Raw genomic sequence first — 18,471 nt, forward strand, 5'->3', positions numbered from 1 at the left:
CACTTGCATTGTGTTTGCCATGTTAAATACACAATTTACCACATTTCTGCTCCTCATGGGATAACTTACTTTTTTTTGTTACTGATAAGGACCAACCAGAGGGGAAAATGTGAAAGACATTTTTAGTCCAAGTAGAAAACAGAGTATGAGAAACTGGCTAAAAGGGATGTTTTATGTTCTGCATCAGCTACCTGCTTCAACTATATTATTATCTGCCACATGTGTGAGCCTTAACTTTTTCTTAGATAAACTTCATAAATGATAATTTTGTATTTTCCTATCCAAAATCTAAAAGATACAAATAAACTCATTTTCTTCTTTAAAAAAAATTCAAAATGTTTACAGGTCTTTTGTTGCAATGGCTGCTTACTATGAAAATATTTCTAAGCTTGTAATATTCATTAGAATTTCTTGCTAAATGTTTACATCTGGGAGTAAAGTGCTTCTCAGTTTATAAAGAATCATTTGAAGGAGACAAATAAATTAAATCTGCAGTAAATCACAAGCACAAAACAGGTTCCTAAACGGTTTAACCTTCTGCATTTCCAATGCAGATGAGTTTCAACAGCCCTTCTGTTGAATTTAGTTGCCATAGTAATTTGCCATAGTAGTTGCCATACTAGTTGCCATGAATTTAGTTGCCATAGTAATACTTTCTAACCCTGAAATATGACTTTAATGGAATTCCTTCCAGTTTCTGTAGACTACAAACATCTACTACTCTTTTTAAAGAATCACTGTTCTTGATCTCTTTGGATTTACCACATAATCTGAATATAGTAATGCTTATGAAACTCAAAACATATTTTCATTCCTAATCAATAGTTTAGGGCCCAGCCCATTGGTCTAGTAACAAATTCAGCTTCTGAAAGGAGGAACAATTCACTCTATATTGACTCTCTATAGCCTACCTAAGAGAAGTGCTGCTGAACTTTGGAAGGATCCTTCTCTCCCAGCTGAAAAAATGGGATCACTCAAAGTGCCTTGAGGGAGGTAGCTAAAGAAGAATAGACAAAGATTATGGAGGATCCTCCATCTTTCTCAAAAAAATGCAGGTTTAAATGAAGGGGAAGCTTAACTGACTGAATTTCTGTACTAAATTCAGCTTAACTCAATTCTGGTTTCTCTTTCAGGGACTCCTGATAATAGCAGCACCTTTGACCTTTCAGGTTTCACACTAAGGGAAGCTACTAGACAGCAATAGCAGCTAAACAATATGAGAACGGACAGCAATAGTGTAATGCTGATGTAGCAGAATGGTAACAGAAGAAGGCCCTCCACAGTCTATGTTTATAGTTATACTATTTGGGGACAAGACACCTTCACTAGTGACCAAGGCAGTATTTTGCTTCTTCAGCATTTGTCTGTGGTTGCCTTGCATTACTTTGGGAGACAGTAATTTTTTTCACACTTGTTTTAAAAAGTCTGATGTTAGGTTTAATGCTGAACATTCATCAAGAGGTTAAAAGGTTTATGAACTGTGAAATAAATGCTGCTGTCCAGGGTGACTGAATGGACATTTCACTGGAGGCTGCTGTTAGGGCTGGTGAATCTTCCTGCAGTAGCAAATGCAATTACATAAGCTAAACCCATATGTATCTGGTTTTAGTTTGGTCTATAAGGAGGCAGTGTCGTTTCTTTTGTCTTTTAAAGGGGGCGGGAAGATGGGAGGGGATATAGGTGGTGTAGCACTACCTCTTTAACGCTACACTACTCGAGGGTTCGCCTCTCTCAGAGGAATCCCTGGATGCCCCTTTAGAGTAGCTTTCCATCTGGTTTGTTCTGTTGCAGCAGCAAAAAGCTGGCAGAGTCCGAGTTGGGAAACTGACCCCATGTTTTCACAGTTCACTCTCATTACAACTGACTAATAATTTTATAATATGGAATAATATAGTTTATATTTTAATTTACGCTATTACACAAACCAATTATATAACCATCATTTTCTGGCCCCAAAAGCTATCATTCATCTAAAACTGTTTAATAATGAGAATTATTAAAATTGGTTCTGCTGGAAGACAATAGAGGGTGGCACAGAGCTTAATTACAGAAAATAGTCAATTTCTTGCACTAACCTGAAAATACTGAAAAGGATATAATGATTAGCCAATTGAAAGATGATAGGCAAAGGAACTATAAACTGAGAAAGTATATAAATTAGTGATTAGTCCCCTAATCTTTTATGTTGTCAGGCTTCTGCAGATTTTTTATTCTTAAATTTTAATGTTTTTTAATTGGTATGAAAATGATGTAATTACTTCTCAATCACCAACTTCTAAGACATTCTGAGTACTGTATTTTTCCTTTTTCTATGTAAGCTGTGATAGTTGGTTGAGGATATAAAAGCCCAAACTGAAGAGTGTGAACTGTTCACTGTACAAAGCTACTGACCGTAATATCATTGCTCATTGAACGTTCACCAGCAACATCTCTGGACTCAAATTCAGTGCAATTTCTATAGCAGTATTATCATAATTGCTAATGTTATGGTTAAGAATCTGTCAGGGTGTCTAACCCCTACACAGCTAACTTCAGTTTTATAACAGACATAATAGTTTTGTAGTTTCAACTTGTAACAGACACAAGTTTATCAGGAGGAAAATAAATATTTCCTGAAATTTATAAGGTGCAGGAGTACTAAACTAAGTGGTTCACCAATTCTGCACTCGTCCAAAAATAGCTCCACTTCTAAAAAATGCAAATGTACAGACAGTTAGTGTATAATGTGAATAAGAGGAGGACAGGACACAAGAGAAAATCCTTAAGTCTCAGACCTTGTCCTTGTGCTTTTACTGATATTTTCCTTCAGGCTGGATCAACGTCCCAAATTTTGTTTTAATTAAAAAAGACAGAAAAAAAGAATCAATTGTTGCAAGGAGTTTGAATCTCACTGGCTAATCAGTCAGGTACCTGTCTTAATAGGGAGAGGGCACAGATCTAGTTTCTAGCAATACATGTCTGACTTTGTAGATCAGCTATTGCTAACCTCTGAGGGTGCCAAGATTTCCAGCTTCATCCACAAGCACTGTAAATATAGAAACCTCTCTTATAAAATGTCATATAAGACACAAATGCAGTTCCTGACAACATACAAGAACACAACCTGATTTTCTTAGGGCTTGTCTATATATTGAATTATTCCAAATAGCTATTCTGGGATAGTTCCATGTGCATACACTCTTATTCCAGAATAAGAGAGCCTTGTTCTAGTTCAGCATAATCCACTTTGAAAGTAGAATAAGAAACAGGAACAAGGCACTCTTATTCCAAAATAATGGAGTTATTCAGGAATAACTATTGCACTTTAAATTCCCACCCTATCTTAATCCAAATTAACTTTCACATGTAGACAATCCCTTCGTGTGAAAACAATCAGCTCAATGGGGTAAATCTACACTGTAGGTAATAGTAAGCCTCCCACCCTGCGTAGACAGAGTCAGGCTAGTGGGGCTTGAGATAGCGTGCTAAAAATAGCAGTATGGACATTGTGGCTTGAGCTGGAGCTCAGGTTCTCTAGCCTAGGGTGTCAGAATCCATCCTAACTCTGCAGTGAAGACATACCCTAAGAGTGGGCATATAATTTTAAGATGACTCTCTCCTTTCTTCAGTTGCTGCTATCATTTTTATCTAATAACATGTGTATTACAGAGCATCTAGCTGCTCCATAGTTAATGTTGAAACTAATTTTCTGTTTTAATACAGTAGACTTTTTTTCTGCTTTTTATAACTTTTTTTAAATCTTACTTTTGTATTTTGGTGCTATCCATACAGATGTACAAGGCAGTCATTTGACATCATGTAACTTTTACTTTTGTTCTGATATTGTATTACTGTATTTTGACATAAAATTTGATAGATGTTGAGAAATTAAACATACTATGTTACATTGGAACAAAAATAAAAAACAAATAGATAAATACTAAAATATCCCCAATGATACAATTACTGACCAGGAAATGTTTCACATTTCAGAGTTGATTTACAAGAAAGCAATTTTATCTGTAAGGCTGCTGAAGCCTCATTGCTACTGGGTCTTTAGAGAAGAAGAATCCCCTTACCGTATTGATCCAATCATGAATGGCTGTGCTAGCTGTACCACAATAGCACCACTGCCTAGCTGATGACACGTGTACCCGGAATCCCAGTCATAATTCTTTGTATCTCCATTCAACAAGGCATTGCGACTTCGACTTACACCCTCAATCACACTGGCACAATCTGCAATTGTTGCAACATTTTCAGCGGGAACTGTAAATTAAAACACAATGAGAGCAAACGTGATCAAATGGACAGCAAATGAGTTATCCAGTGTTAACAATTTTTATTTCTGGTGAAGAATAAAAAATAAGCATAGAATTATCGCTAACACAGGGAGCTATGGATCTGTTTCATGGCATAAATTAAAAACACGTGTGATCTCTGAACCCAAGCAGTAAAATTTTTACAGCACTGATTCCAGCGTAGTCGTGTGACAAAATAAGCATTGATAACTAACATTCGGGGATAACTAACATTTGGGATATCATAGTTGGGACATTAACATTCTGCTTCCTTTCCTGTTGGTGTGAAAGGACCCTGTTGATAGTTTCCGCTAGACAAGCATGCCCAGGCTCAGGCAGCGTGAATGGAATGCCAATAACAGGAGCATTCCCCAACTAATCAAACAGAGGCAGGTAGGGGCAAAAATAAAATCCTGCATAGAAGTTATGTCTCTTGGCAAGGAGAGGAAAAAAGAGACCATATGGACCTTAACTTAATGGGAGTGGAGGAAAAGAGAGTAGACGCTATTTTCCCTCCTGGGGGTAGTGTTGCAGTATTATGAGATTTTTGTTTTCTTTTTTACACGGACTTTTATCCAAAACTCATTTTGGATCATGTGTCCATTTATATGTGACTGCAAAAATACCACTGCACCACTGCTGTCACAAAGTAAAAGAGTTTACTGGAGAATATGGGGCCCAGCTAATACAATAATTATAATTATTAATAAAATACCTATCTCTTATGTAGTAGAACTGCAATTATTTGAATGTCACAGCAACCGTGAATAAGTTCAAAAAATTGAGGAAACCTTCATTGTAATGAATGGATGACTGAGATGACAACAGAGAGTTTCAGATAATCAACGTTAGACTGCAATTCTATAACAAACTAAAAGCTGGAATTAAAATATTTTCTGTAGAGGTTTAGGAAGCTTACAAACTCATTTGTGTCAGAATAAAACAATGTTTGAGTATTAGGGGCATTTTCCTCTGATTCAGGAAAGACATTTTCTTAGAGATTGTTCCTTTGCATGGACTGGTTCTTTTCCTACTCATTCTATTCTGTTTAGGACTGCATGCTCAGTGGACTCCAATCTGTTTCATCCTTCTGAAACAGCTTCCCCACCTTTCCAGAGCAAACACAGCTCATTACAGTAATAGTTTATTTATGGGTAGAGGCCATTTAAGCAATTTCCCCAAAGATCAAAACAATAATAACGTGAAGGCTTTTAACTCCTCTCGGAGCATGTTGACAGGATGGGGTGGGCTTGTGTGTGCACGGGTGCTTTTCTCTACACTGTGTTTTACAAAGTGCTTTCACAAAAAGCTCTTATTTCTTGAATTCCCCAGTATTTACCTTAAGCAACGGTTAAGTGGGTATAGTGCTCTCTTAACTAGTTCCTTTCTATAATTCATTTGGCCTAAAAGCTGCTGTCAAGTTTTCAAACTTCATCTTGACAGTAAAGAGACAAATACATACACTTTTACATTTATAAAAATGGCAGAAATCCCTTCATTAAAGATATACTATTCAAGTCCAGCACCTTCTTAACAGTCGACACATGAGTCTTAAGATATTCCTTCTTTCTTTAGCTAAACCTTTCATATTTTTATCTAACACCACTGCAAATGCAAAAAACAATGTTAAAGGAATGCCTGGATTGCAAAATGAAGCTCTCAAGTTTGGAAATGCAAAAATTAAAGTTGTTTGCTGAACCGTAACCATGACCATTTGCATGTATGTATTATGATACACAGTTTAATTATATGATAATATATTATTTTTGACAGGGCCATTGCCTCCTTTGGTATGCAGATGAGATATTACGCAGTGAATAAAGCAGCTGTTCAGTTTTTTATTTTATATATATTTTATATATATATAGCCTCACTATATAAATAGGTGGTGCCTTGCCTTATTTACTGCACACAAATAACCCTTTCCCTGTTTTGCTACACTCAATCTAACATGTACTGTGAGTCCATATAATCCTGCATCCTTTCATAAGCACCTTCACTTATTATACAGCATGACGCATGCCTCTTTCCATATTCATCTTCATATATTAGTCCTGTCTTCACTGTAGCGTTAGCTCAACTTATCAACACTTGAGAGAACTCCTCTTGAGTTAATCTAGCTCAACTGAGAGTGGTCACACTACAAAACAGCACTCAAGTTGCACAGAGTGTTTAGATTAGCAAACAGAGCAATTGTCAGCAGCTCTCAGCTTTAACCCATACCTTCTGAGAGGCCAGCTAGCTCAAGTTTAAAGCACCACTTAACTCAAACTAGAGATTTTTGTATGTGAAGAGGGGTCAGCTTAGGGGGCAACATACTGAAGATAAACCCACTGTATGGAAAAATGCTGGGCTTCTTCACATCCCTGCTTCATTCCACAAGTACCCTCACAAATCGTATTCCATATGTACATACACATTTAAAATAAAATATCTCCACCTGACTTTCTTACATATTCCTGTGCATAAGCAATTGTTCAGAGATCATGTACTGCCTGAAAATTTTCTAATCTATTTACATACATGTGTATGTGCAGTGCCAATAATAAATAATAGAAAGGATGTGCACATACACAAAATATACTTTGTTAACTCTTACAACTAAAGCAAAGAAAAACTGACTTTTCTCAGACCTCTAAAAGGCACATCATGACCTAATGTCCCATTCAAGTTCCTATTTTTTTTTTTTTTTTTTACCAGCTCATGCTGAAGTACTATACCTATTTAAAAAGGGGGAGAAGGGTGAAATGTTTCATAAATGTTTCATACTTCTTCAGTACTGAAAACAGTTGAACCATTTTTGCTCAGGCCTTCAAAACAAAAATTCAACCCAACCTATCCCCAATTCCTCACACTAGAACTAAGAACAAATGTGCAAAATTTCAGCCCAAAGAGTAAAACCTAAAGTTATGAGCAAATGAAAAAGATCCTTTAGAATTGGACCACTAGTGTAACTATTTTAACACCACAACCTTAACTCTGCCCCACTAGGAATGCCACCTGTTCAGTGCCACCTTTTCCAAATTACCCCCTCCCACCTCAGCCAGAGTACTCCCCTCCTCAACTTTCCCTTCAGCATGCTCCTTTCCCTCAAGTATCAGCTCCAAATATTATTAATTGTGGGTGTTTTGTATAGGGGGTACTGGAAGGTTGGTGTCCCTAAGGAGACAGAGTTAAGATTGTGGCTTGTGATCGGTAGCATATTTTAGCTGTGGTGGTACTAAGATGTGAGCTTCGGGCGGAGGAGTAGAGGTTGGCTATCTTTTCATTTCCTTGCTTTTTTGGTTTTGTGAGGTATATTATGTGTGTAGCAACTGCTTAACAATGAACAGGATCTGGCGAGGCCAAAGTGGCAAGTGTGGATTGTGGTTGGGGATATGAGGAAGGGCAACCCCAAGTATTGCCAAATGCAAGCATTTAACACCATGAAACAGATCCCCCAAAACTCACGAGACTGGATTAAACTGGTAGATGTATATTTATTTATTTTAAATCACATTTTTTGTTTGTTTCCTCTTTTTGAGTCGAGGACTATGTCTTCACTGGAGTGTTAACGCTGGTGGTCAGCACCTGGTCTTAAGTACCCACACTACAAAGCCACAACTGAGTTACTTGTCCTCACTGGTGCTGTGTACACACTTGTATATTGCTAGGATATTTGGGAGGCGTATCCCATGTTACTTTGCACTGCTGCAAGCTCAGCTGCTCTATGATACTTTCCCAGTGAATTGTGGGAGCCTTGTCTGTTTTTCTGGGCACATGAGGAGAATTAAGGGAAGGCAGTGGATGACTATCAGCTCTCAACTGATTTAGCCTGCATCCTCTCTGCAAGGTGGGCATGTTGCCTCACTTGGGCTTTAACTGATAGCCTCAGATGAGCCAGCAAACCCAGGTTGAAAACACCACCAAACTTGGCTGAGAGGGTTTGGTGTGTGGACAGGAGGGGAGGGATCAGTGCAAAACCGAAGTAAAAACCCTGCAGAGAAGACATAGCCTGTAGCGAGAAGTACCCACCCCCAGTGAGTGTGGGATCATTTCAGGCTTAAAAGCCAAGTTTAAATGCATTAACGCAATCCTCCCTGTTGGCTACTGGAAGGGGGATTCAATTTACTGTCTTCTAATTCTGTCCTTCTACATCCCTTGTCCCTATAACTGGTTTCAGAGTAACAGCCGTGTTAGTCTGTATTCGCAAAAAGAAAAGGAGTACTTGTGGCACCTTAGAGACTAACAAATTTATTTGGGCATAAGCTTTCGTGAGCTACAGCTCACTTCATCGGATGCATTCAGTGGAAAATACAGTGGGAAGATTTATATACATAGAGAACATGAAACAGTGGGTGTTACCATACACACTGTAACGAGAGTGATCACTTAAGGTGAGCTATTACCAGCAGGAGAGCGCGGGGGCGGATGGGGGGGATGGACCTTTTGTAGTGATAATCAAGGTGGGCCAAGTTGTCAACTGCTGGAAATGGCCCACCTTGATTATCACTACAAAAGGTTTTTCTCCCCCCCCGCCGCTCTCCTGCTGGTAATAGCTCACCTTAAGTGATCACTTGCGTTACAGTGTGTATGGTAACACCCATTGTTTCATGTTCTATGTGTATATAAATCTCCCCACTGTATTTTCCACTGAATGCATCCGATGAAGTGAGCTGTAGCTCACGAAAGCTTATGCTCAAATAAATTTGTTAGTCTCTAAGGTGCCACAAGTACTCCTTTTCTTTTTGTCCCTATAACTGTCTCCCTTTCACCTGATCCTCCCTGCCCAACCCTTCCTGTCTTTCTCCCTAGTTTATCTCGTCTTCTGTCCCACTCATATGCCCTCACTATGATCTCCCATAATCTCACCTTCCACATTTCTAATATTCATTTACTCTGCAGAGGTGCAAGTTGGATTCACTCCTTTTCAGAAAAATGGAAGGCAGTGACCATCTTAGCTACCTGCAACACAAACTTTCTTCTGCATAGGCTTTAGAGAAACACAACCCTCTGAACGGAGGGCAGCCTGTGGTCTCCGTCCACAGAGAACAATGTGAGATGGTAATCTTGTTGAAAAAGAGCTATTTATTTTATTTTTATTTATTTTAATTTTATAGTTGCAAACCGAGTGAGTGGCGAACAGAGGACAGGCAAACAGAGGGAGTTTGCCTGGGGGTAGTTCCCACAGAGTGTTTTTGCCTTTCAGGCTTCTGTGAGCAGTAAATACAACATCTGAAGAGGCTCTTAGAAGGAAGACATTATGGATAGTGAGTGACCAGCTGTTGTGACCTGCACAGGATGTGCCATGTTTGTCAGAGGATAGAAGCGACTTCGTCTGTACGAAGTGCAAGCTGGTCTCGATAGTGGAAGACAAGATTAAAGGACTAGAGACCCAAGCATCAACCCTGCATTACATCAGAGAAAATGAAGACTTTCTGGATAGAAGCCAGCATTTGGTACTGCAGGCACAACATGCTGAAGAATCAGAGAGGGCAGTGCAGAACGGGGAAGAAAATTGGCAGCATATGACCTCCAGAAGAAGAAAGAGGAGAACCCATGTACTTCAATGAAGATAGAGGTAAGAAACTGTTTTCAGGCTCTCTGCACAGGTACTACGGCGGAGAATGGTTTGGAAGAGTTATCCAAAGGAAGGGATCAGAAGGAGACCCCATTGATCGGAAAGCATGGGATGCATTGTCCTAGGGATGGGGGTTCCACGACCACCACTCTCAAGAGGAGGAGACAGGTGGTGGTGGTCAGGGACTCCCTCCTAAGGGGGACGGAGTCATCCATCTGCAGTCCAGACCAGGAAACTCAAGAAGTGTGCTGCTTGCCTGGAGCTAGAATTCAGGATGTGACAGAGTGTCTGCCGAGACTGATCAAGCCCTCGTACTTCTCCCCCTTCCTACTTCTCCACATGGGCACCAATGATACTGCCAAGAATGACCTTGAGCGGGTCACTGCAGACTACGTGGCTCTGGGAAGAAGGATAAAGGAGTTTGAGGCGCAAGTCATGTTCTTGTCCATCCTCCCTGTTGAAAGAAAAGGCCCAGGTAGGGACCATCGAATTGTGGAAGTAAATGCGTGGTTATGCAGGTGGTGGCGAGCAGAGGGCTTTGGATTCTTTGACCATGGGATGTTGTTCCATGAAGAAGGATTGGGGGAAAGATTGCTAGGAAGAGATGGGATTCACCTAACAAAGACAGGGAAGAGCCTCTTCAAAGGCTTGCTAACCTGGTGAGGAGGGCTTTAAACTAAGTTTGCCAGGAGACGGTGACCTAAGCCCAGAGGTAAGTGGGGAAGTGGGATACCGGGAGGAAACACAAGGAGGAGGGTGCAACAGGGGAGGCCTCCTGATTCATACTGAGAAAGTAGGGCAATCAACTAGTTATCTTAGATGCTTGACACAAGAAGCCTGGGAAAAAAGCAGGAAGAATTGGAAGTCCTCGCACGATCAAGGAACTGTGATTGGAATAACAGAGACTTGGTGGGGTAACTCACATGACTGGAGCACTGTCATGGATGGGTAGAAACTGTTCACGAAGGAGAGGTGGGAGAGAAAAGGAGGAGGAGTTGCACTGTAGGTAAGAGAGCAGTATGATTGCTCAGAGCTCCAGTATGAAACTGGAGAAAAGCCTGTTGAGAGTCTATGGGTTAAGTTTAGAGGCGAGAGCAACAAGTGTGATGTCGTGGTGGGCATCTACTATAGACCACCAGACCAGGAGGATGATGTAAACGAGGCTTTCTTCGGACAACTAACAGAAGTTTCCAGATCGCAGGCCCTGGTTCTCATGGGGGACTTCAATCACCCTGACATCTGCTGGGAGAGCAATGAGCAGTGCAGAGACAATCCAGGAAGTTTTTGGAGAGTGTTGGGGACAACTTCCTGGTGCAAGTGCTGGAGGAACCAACTAGGGGCCATGCTCCTCTTGACCTGCTGCTCACAAACAGGTAAGAATTGATAGGGGAAGTAGAAGTGGGTGGCAACCTGGGCAGCAGTGACCATGAGATGGTCGAGTTCAGGATCCTGACAAAAAGAAGAGAGAAAAGCAGTGGAATACGGACCCAGGACTTCAGAAAAGCAGACTTTGACTTCCTCAGGGAACTGATGGGCAGGATCCCCTGGGAGGCTAATTTGAGGAGGAAAGTAGTCCAGGGTAGCTGCCTGCATTTTAAAGAAGCCCTATTGATGACGCAGGAACAAATCAACAGAATATGCAGAAAGAATAGCAAATATGGCAGGCGACCAGCTTGGCTTAACAGAAAAATCTTCAGTGAGCTTAAACACAAAAAGGAAGCTTACAAGAAGTGGAAACTTGGACAGATGACTAGGGAGGAGTATAAAAATATTGCTCAAGCATGCTGAGGTGTAATCAGGAAGGCCAAAGCAAAATTGAAGTTGCAACTAGCAAGGGATGTGAAGGATAACAGGAAGGGTTTCTACAGGTATGTTAGCAACAAGAAGGTCAGGGAAAGTGTGAGACCCTTACTGAATGGGGGAGGTAAACTAGTGACAGATGATGTGGAAAAAGCTGAAGTACTCAATGCTTTTTTTGCCTTGGTCTTCACAGACAAGGCCAGCTCCCAGACTGCTGGACTGGGCAGTGCAGTGTGGGGAGGAGGTGAAAGAACAAGTTAGGGACTTTAGAAAAGCTGGACATGCACAAGTCCATGGGTCCAGATCTAATGCATCTGAGGGTGCTGAGGGAGTTGGCTGATGTGATTGCAGAGCCATTGGCCATTATCTTTGAAAACTCGTGGCAATCGGGGGAGGTCCCGGACGATTGGAAAAAAGCAAATATAGTGCCCATCTTTAAAAAAGGGAAGAAGGAGAATCCAGGGAACTACAGACCAGGCAGCCTCACCTCAGTCCCTGGAAAAATCATGGAGCAGGTCCTCAAGGAATCCATTTTGAAACCCTTGGAGGCGAGGAAGGTGATCAGGAACAGTCAACATGGATTCACCAAGGGCAAGTCATGCCTGACCAACCTGACTGCCTTCTATGGTGAGATACTGGCTCTGTGGATATGGGGAAAGCGGTGGACATGATATATCTTAACTTTAGCAAAGCTTTTGATATGGTCTCCCACAGTATTCTTGCCAGCAAGTTAAAAAAGTATGGATTGGATGAATGGACTATAAGGTAGATAGAAAGCTGGCTAGATTGTTGGGCTCAGCAGGTAGTGATCAATGGCTCCATGTCTAGTTGGCAGCCGGTATCAAGTGGAGTGCCCCAGGAGTTGGTCCTAGGGCTGGTTTTGTTCAACATCTTCATCAATGATCTGGATGATGGGATGAATTGCACCCTCAGCAAGTTCGCACATGACACTAAGCTGGAGGGAGAGGAAGATACGCTGGAGGGTAGGGATAGGGTCCTGAGTGACCTAGAAAAATTGGAGGATTGGGCCAAAAGAAATCTGATGAGGTTCAACAAGGACAAATGCAGAGTCCTGTACTTATGACCGAAGAATCCCATACATTGCTACAGGCTGGGGACCGACTGGTAAAGCGACAGTTCTTGAGAAAAGGACCTGGGGATTTCAGTGGACGAGAAGCTGGATATGAGTCAACAGTGTGCCCTTGTTGCCAAGAAGGCTAACAGCATATTGGGCTTCATTAGTAGGAGCATTGCGAGCAGATCGAGGGAAGTGATTATTCCCCTCTATTTGGCACTAGTGAGGCTACATCTGGAGTATTGTGTCCAGTTTTGGGCACCCCACTACAGAAAGGATGTGGACAAATTGGAGAGAGTCCAGCAGAGGGCAATGAAAATGATTAAGGGGCTGGGGCACATGATTTATGAGGAGAGGCTGAGGGAACTTGGCTTATTTAGTCTGCAGGGAAAAAGGAGTGGGGGTGGGGGGGATTTGATAGCAGCCTTCAACTAACTGAAGGGGGGTTCCAAAGAGAACGCAGCTAGGCTGTTCTCAGTGGTAGCAGATGACAGAACAAGGAGCAATGGTCTCAAGTTATAGTGGGAGAGGTCTAGGCTGGTTATTAGGAAACACTATTTCACTAGGAGGATGGTGAAGCACTGGAATGCGTTACCTAGGGAGGTGGTGGAATCTCCATCCTTAGAGGTTTTTAAGGCCTGGCTTGACAAAGCCCTGGCTGGGATGACTTAGTTGGGTTGGTCCTGCTTTGAGCAGGGGCTTGGACTAGATGACCTCCTGAGGTCTCTTCCAACCCTAATCTTCTATGATTCTATGATTAATTTATCTGAAATAGAAGATTTTATGTGCCAGCCCCTGATGAAGGACAAACTTTCGGTGACGAAGAGTAATGGCAAAATGTTATCCTTTATGCTAAACATTTATTTTCTGAAACTACCCTCTGCACTAGAGCTACTCAAAATTCATTACTTTACAAATTTTGTGTAGCTGATAGTGGGGGGGGGGCTTGTCCCCCCCCCCAAGAAATCAGTTGACTAAAAGGCTAAATGGTCAAAAATAAATTTCTCTTGGAGACCAATTTCAAACACTTCATATTAAAAATTTGTGAAAAGAAACCAAAGAAGAACTACACAGAAAATTCTGAGGGCATAATAAACTAACACTGAAATTTCACATGGAAAGACCACTAGAAGGAGGTAAAAACAGGAATTTATGCTATTTTAAGACCATGTCAGAACACAAACAATTATAGAGTTGCAACTGCTGCTTCTATAATGTTCTTTTAAAGTACTGCATCGTTTGAAAATGGTTGAAACACAGTCATGTGAAACTTGAGAACTACTCATGAAACTCTTCAGCTCTAAAATATCATTGAGATCAATTTTAAATGAAGAGCATCCCTAGAATACCATTTTTACTATACTGCTCATGGTTTTTGTAAAAAGGAGTGGGAATATGGCTTTTCTTATTGCTGAGACAACCCACCATACTCTGCCGAGACAAAATCAATCCCTATGCCAGAAATGTACTGCACTAACCCTATGGTCCATGACAGAAAGCTACCAAGTACCATCTCATCATGTGCCATATCAAAAGCTACCAAGTGACCATACATGATATCCAAAAAACCATCTGGTCCTTAATGCCTGAAAACAGTTATTCACCAAATTTCTGATTTATAAGTAAAATAAATAAAATTGTGGCAAACATTGGAAATGTTTCAATAGGAAGGACTCAAAATGTGTTACTGTGTATAGACATGACAAAGCCTTGGCTGGGATGATTTAGTTGGTGTTGGTCCTGCTTTGAGCAGGGGATTGGACTAGATGACCTCCTGAGGTCTCTTCCAACCCTCATCTTCTATGATTCTAAGACATGAAATTGTCCTTCCCCCAACAGTAAAAACTGCAAGTGCTGGCACCAAAAAAGAAAGTTCTTTGGCTCTTCTCTCCCCTCCTTGCCTTGCAGACAGAGGAGACTTCCTTGGAATTAAGAAAACATATAGACTGCTGCTTTCAATTTAAGGGGGAAAACTACTGACCTTTAGGTTAGAAAAGGGGTAGTGGGGCAATGCCAGTGTAACAATAATGCTTTCAGTTTGTGGTTTGAGGCTTTATATCCCATTTCTAGACATTTTGTGAACTGTGCAAGACATTAATTTAGCATTGCACACCTCAACTCTATTCAAAAATTTACTTGCACACACCAAGCCCTACCCTCCCTCTGTTACACTGAATGATTTTTGAACTACTCCACAACCTCCTCACTCCTAAAAAACTATTACCTTGCCAAGCTGAACTTCCCAATAATTGCCCAGAAACCTGTCTCACTACACATTGAATGCAATACTGTGGTCCTTTTTACAGTGGTAAATTAAACAGTGACTCTAACTGCAACACACAGAAGGTTTTTGCTCCCAAGGGGAGTCTGCCACTCCCCATTTTGAATGTTCATTATCATCTTTCATACCCGCCTGATAAATTTATTAAAAACACCATCTGGATGGGACTCTGCTCTGTGCAGTATTTTCAGTCTTCTGGCTCTCTTCCTTTTCCCCCCTGGAATTTCTGCCTCAATTTGTGTCATTTTGTTTACAAAAATGCACTGCCAAAAACAACAGTCTAGTTTCTATCTATTTCTGTGTTTCTTTTTCTATGCTTCAGCTATCCAACTATTACAATAACCCAAGCTGCAAGAAAAAGCAAAAGAGGAATGACTACATGGATGGGAATTACTTTTTTCGCCTTCTGTGCACATAGCAATTTTGCTCAGACAAATTTAATTTGCTGTTATGGAATGCAAAGAATGCATGTTAACAAAGTGTGAGCATTCAGTAAGCAAACAAAGTAAAAAATGACTGTGGCAGTGGATAACAGCAAGAAAATACTTATCTAAAAATGATTTTACTGTTCCCCACTCTTATGTTGCAGCATGGAGTGGTCAACAGCTTGCCAGTACATTTAAGGGCAGTGTTATTTCCAGGACATGAGCTGGGGGCCACCTATACCAACTATGTTTAAAAATAAGACTGACATGTTATTTAACTACCTTCCACCTCCGAGAGAAAGTGGTAGAGAAAAATGTCAGTCAGATATGTATATTTTCCCTTCTTTTTTATTTGGAGGTATTCTTTTTTTAAAAAACTATTTTTAACACCCAGTGTTTTCTGTAGGAAAAACTGGTCCCTAAGGTTACAGTTCTACTCTGAAAAGTGACTTTGCAAAAGTAACACTGTGGATTTCCATATTTATATCTCAGTGACTTCCATAGATGAGACTAAAGCTGGGTTCTTTCCATCTCAGGCATCACCACCAGTAATAAAGTCTGTTAAGGCCAAATTCTACCCTCAGTGAAACCAGTGCGTCTTTATTGCCTTCAACTGGCTAGCATGGGTGTAAGCAATTGGTAATTAGCAATGTTGATGAACGAGAAGGAATAGATAGAATTCACCTGATTTTTGTATTGGCTCTCAGGGCTAACAGGAGTAATAAAAACATAATGTGGTTAATAAAATAAGTAGATATGACTCATACCCAGAGAAAGCAGATACATGTAAGAAGGTACCATTTTTATATAATCTATTTTCCTAAGAGAACTCACTTTAAGATACTGCAGACTTTATCTGTTGGACATGTTTCTGATGAAATCTAGACTTTCCTTTCAACTCAACAATCGGGGTTTGAGGCTAAAAAGTTCAGTTAATAGAATGGATCACTCAGATTCCACAGAATTGTGCTGCTGATTTGCAGTCAGGAAGGTACACAAATGCTAGCAGGGGTTTCTCAGAGACAGTACCTGAATACATTTCAACCCATTGCAGATCTATTATTTCAGTTAAAAGAACTGTATGACTTTATTTCTCCACAGATTGGAAGGACAACAATCAACATCCAATCACACTAGAGGAAAGTGTTGCTTTTTTTTAAATGTGAAGTGACCATTCTTTCTCCTTCTGTTGCCTGTCAGACTGCCCATTTACCTTCCCTCATATCAGTGGCAAAATTATATTTTCTCTCTATTCAGCAGTAGGTTAAAGTTTCCTCACTGGCAAACTACACACGTAAACACTTAATGCTGAGGGCAAAGAAAAAGAAAGGAAATTAGGGTTGCTAACTGCTGTAACCAGTTTTGCTCTTTCCTATTATGTTACTTTAATCTTTTTCCACTTGGCAAACATAGGGATTTTTACCAGTATTTTGGGTGGAGATTAAATGAACATCTCTTGTTCATTTTATTAAAAAATAAACAACATTAAGTATCCAGACTGTACATTTAACTACTGTATGAAAACATGTGTTCCTATTGCTGTCACCCCCGTCTTTCCTGACTCCCACAAACAGGATTTTACACCCATCTATTGTTACATCTGGTCCCTATTAAGATCATAAGCTCCTTCAGGCAGGCACTGGATGATATGTTTGTACCTCACCCAGCACAACAGGCTCTGGTTGGCGGCTCCTAGGTGTGGCCCCTGTTGCAACACCACAGTACATAAGAAATTAACATAGTTGGTTTTGATATTTATAATAGTTTATAATATTGTATTAGGCCAAAACATTTTTGAGCATGAAAATCAAAGATGCCAGCAAAGCTCTGGGGAGAGTGTACTTGCTACTTAACCTCTGCTACACAGGAAGCAGAAGGGCTACAATGCATTTTTTTTTTTAAAATGAGCCATACAAAACAATATAGCTATTTGTTTGTTCAGAGTTGTTTTTTGTCTTCTGATGAAGGTGTAGATTTTGTTTTCTTAAACTAGCTACGTAGGGATAGATGGTGGCTTCTGCAACTGCAGCCATAGTGTATGTGTGTGTGTGTGTGTGTGGGGGGGGACGGGACACGCAGCAGTCCCTGGAGGAATTCTGCTTAAAAGCTGTTGTGGCAGATGGAATATATCCAGGACACTGGGAGAAGGTGCTCAGGAACAGCAATGATTACATTCTTTTAAAGGGTGGAGTCTCTATTTTCTCCACCACACACACACTTACTTCTCAGTAATAGCTGATGCAAAAGAGGCCAGGGTGCTGTCCACATTGTACCCAGCCGTACCCCTACTGAGGTGTGATATGCCATTCTAGTCTGCTTCTTCTTTCAGTCCAGGAATGTAAACACCCAAATTACGGCTGCTTCTGAATTAATTAAAAAATCACTTTAGTGTCAATCAACTTGTTCCTAAGAGAAATTTGATGTGGTCCCTAAAGCACACTTGAAACATACCTTGCAACCACACACGAAAGTGTACTCAAGAGGGAACAAATGTTGCAACCAGCATTTAGATTACACTTGCTTAGAGCAAAGTTCAGTACAGTGTGGTCCTCAACTATGCCAGTCTCCATTGTGCAGTGCCAGTGCGGGCAGAGATAGATGGTGTATTAGTCCCAAGAGAGAAGCAGCCAGGAACTTGGGTAACAGAAGGGAGGAACTAGAACTACTGATGCAGGAAGTGAAACCAGATATTACAGGGATAACAGAAACATGGTGGAATAGTAGTCATAACTGGAGTACAAGTATTGAAGGCTATGTACTGCTCAGGAAAGATAGAAATAAAGGTAAAGGTGGTGGAGTAGCATTGTATATTAATGATGAGGCAGACTGTAAAGAAATGAGAAGTGATGGAATGGATAAAACAGATTCAAAATCACTTTGAGGAAGAAAGCTACCAGAGGCTGCCCCAGGAAAATGCTTGAGGTATGCCACAGACTCCCCCCCAGGATCCAATCTGGATATGGATGGAGACCTCTGATGCTTTTAATGAAATAAATACTACTGGGAATTGTGTGATTACGGGAGACTTTCATTTCCCAGATATAGATTGG

The 18,471-nt window shown here is 40.7% G+C and overlaps 1 protein-coding gene across 2 annotated transcripts in view; it reads right to left on the reverse strand.

The window, feature by feature from the left end:
- Positions 1-18,471, reverse strand: part of BTBD9 (BTB domain containing 9) — a 290,025-nt gene that overhangs the window by 96,777 nt on the left and 174,777 nt on the right. For both annotated transcript variants that reach the window (XM_074949106.1, XM_074949108.1), the window contains exon 8: positions 4,059-4,248. In XM_074949106.1, the coding sequence (XP_074805207.1) occupies positions 4,059-4,248 (190 nt within the window). The remainder of the gene's footprint in view (positions 1-4,058; positions 4,249-18,471) is intronic.

The sequence above is a fragment of the Natator depressus genome, chromosome 3, assembly GCF_965152275.1.
Source record: "Natator depressus isolate rNatDep1 chromosome 3, rNatDep2.hap1, whole genome shotgun sequence".
In the NCBI taxonomy this organism is placed as follows: domain Eukaryota; kingdom Metazoa; phylum Chordata; order Testudines; family Cheloniidae; genus Natator; species Natator depressus.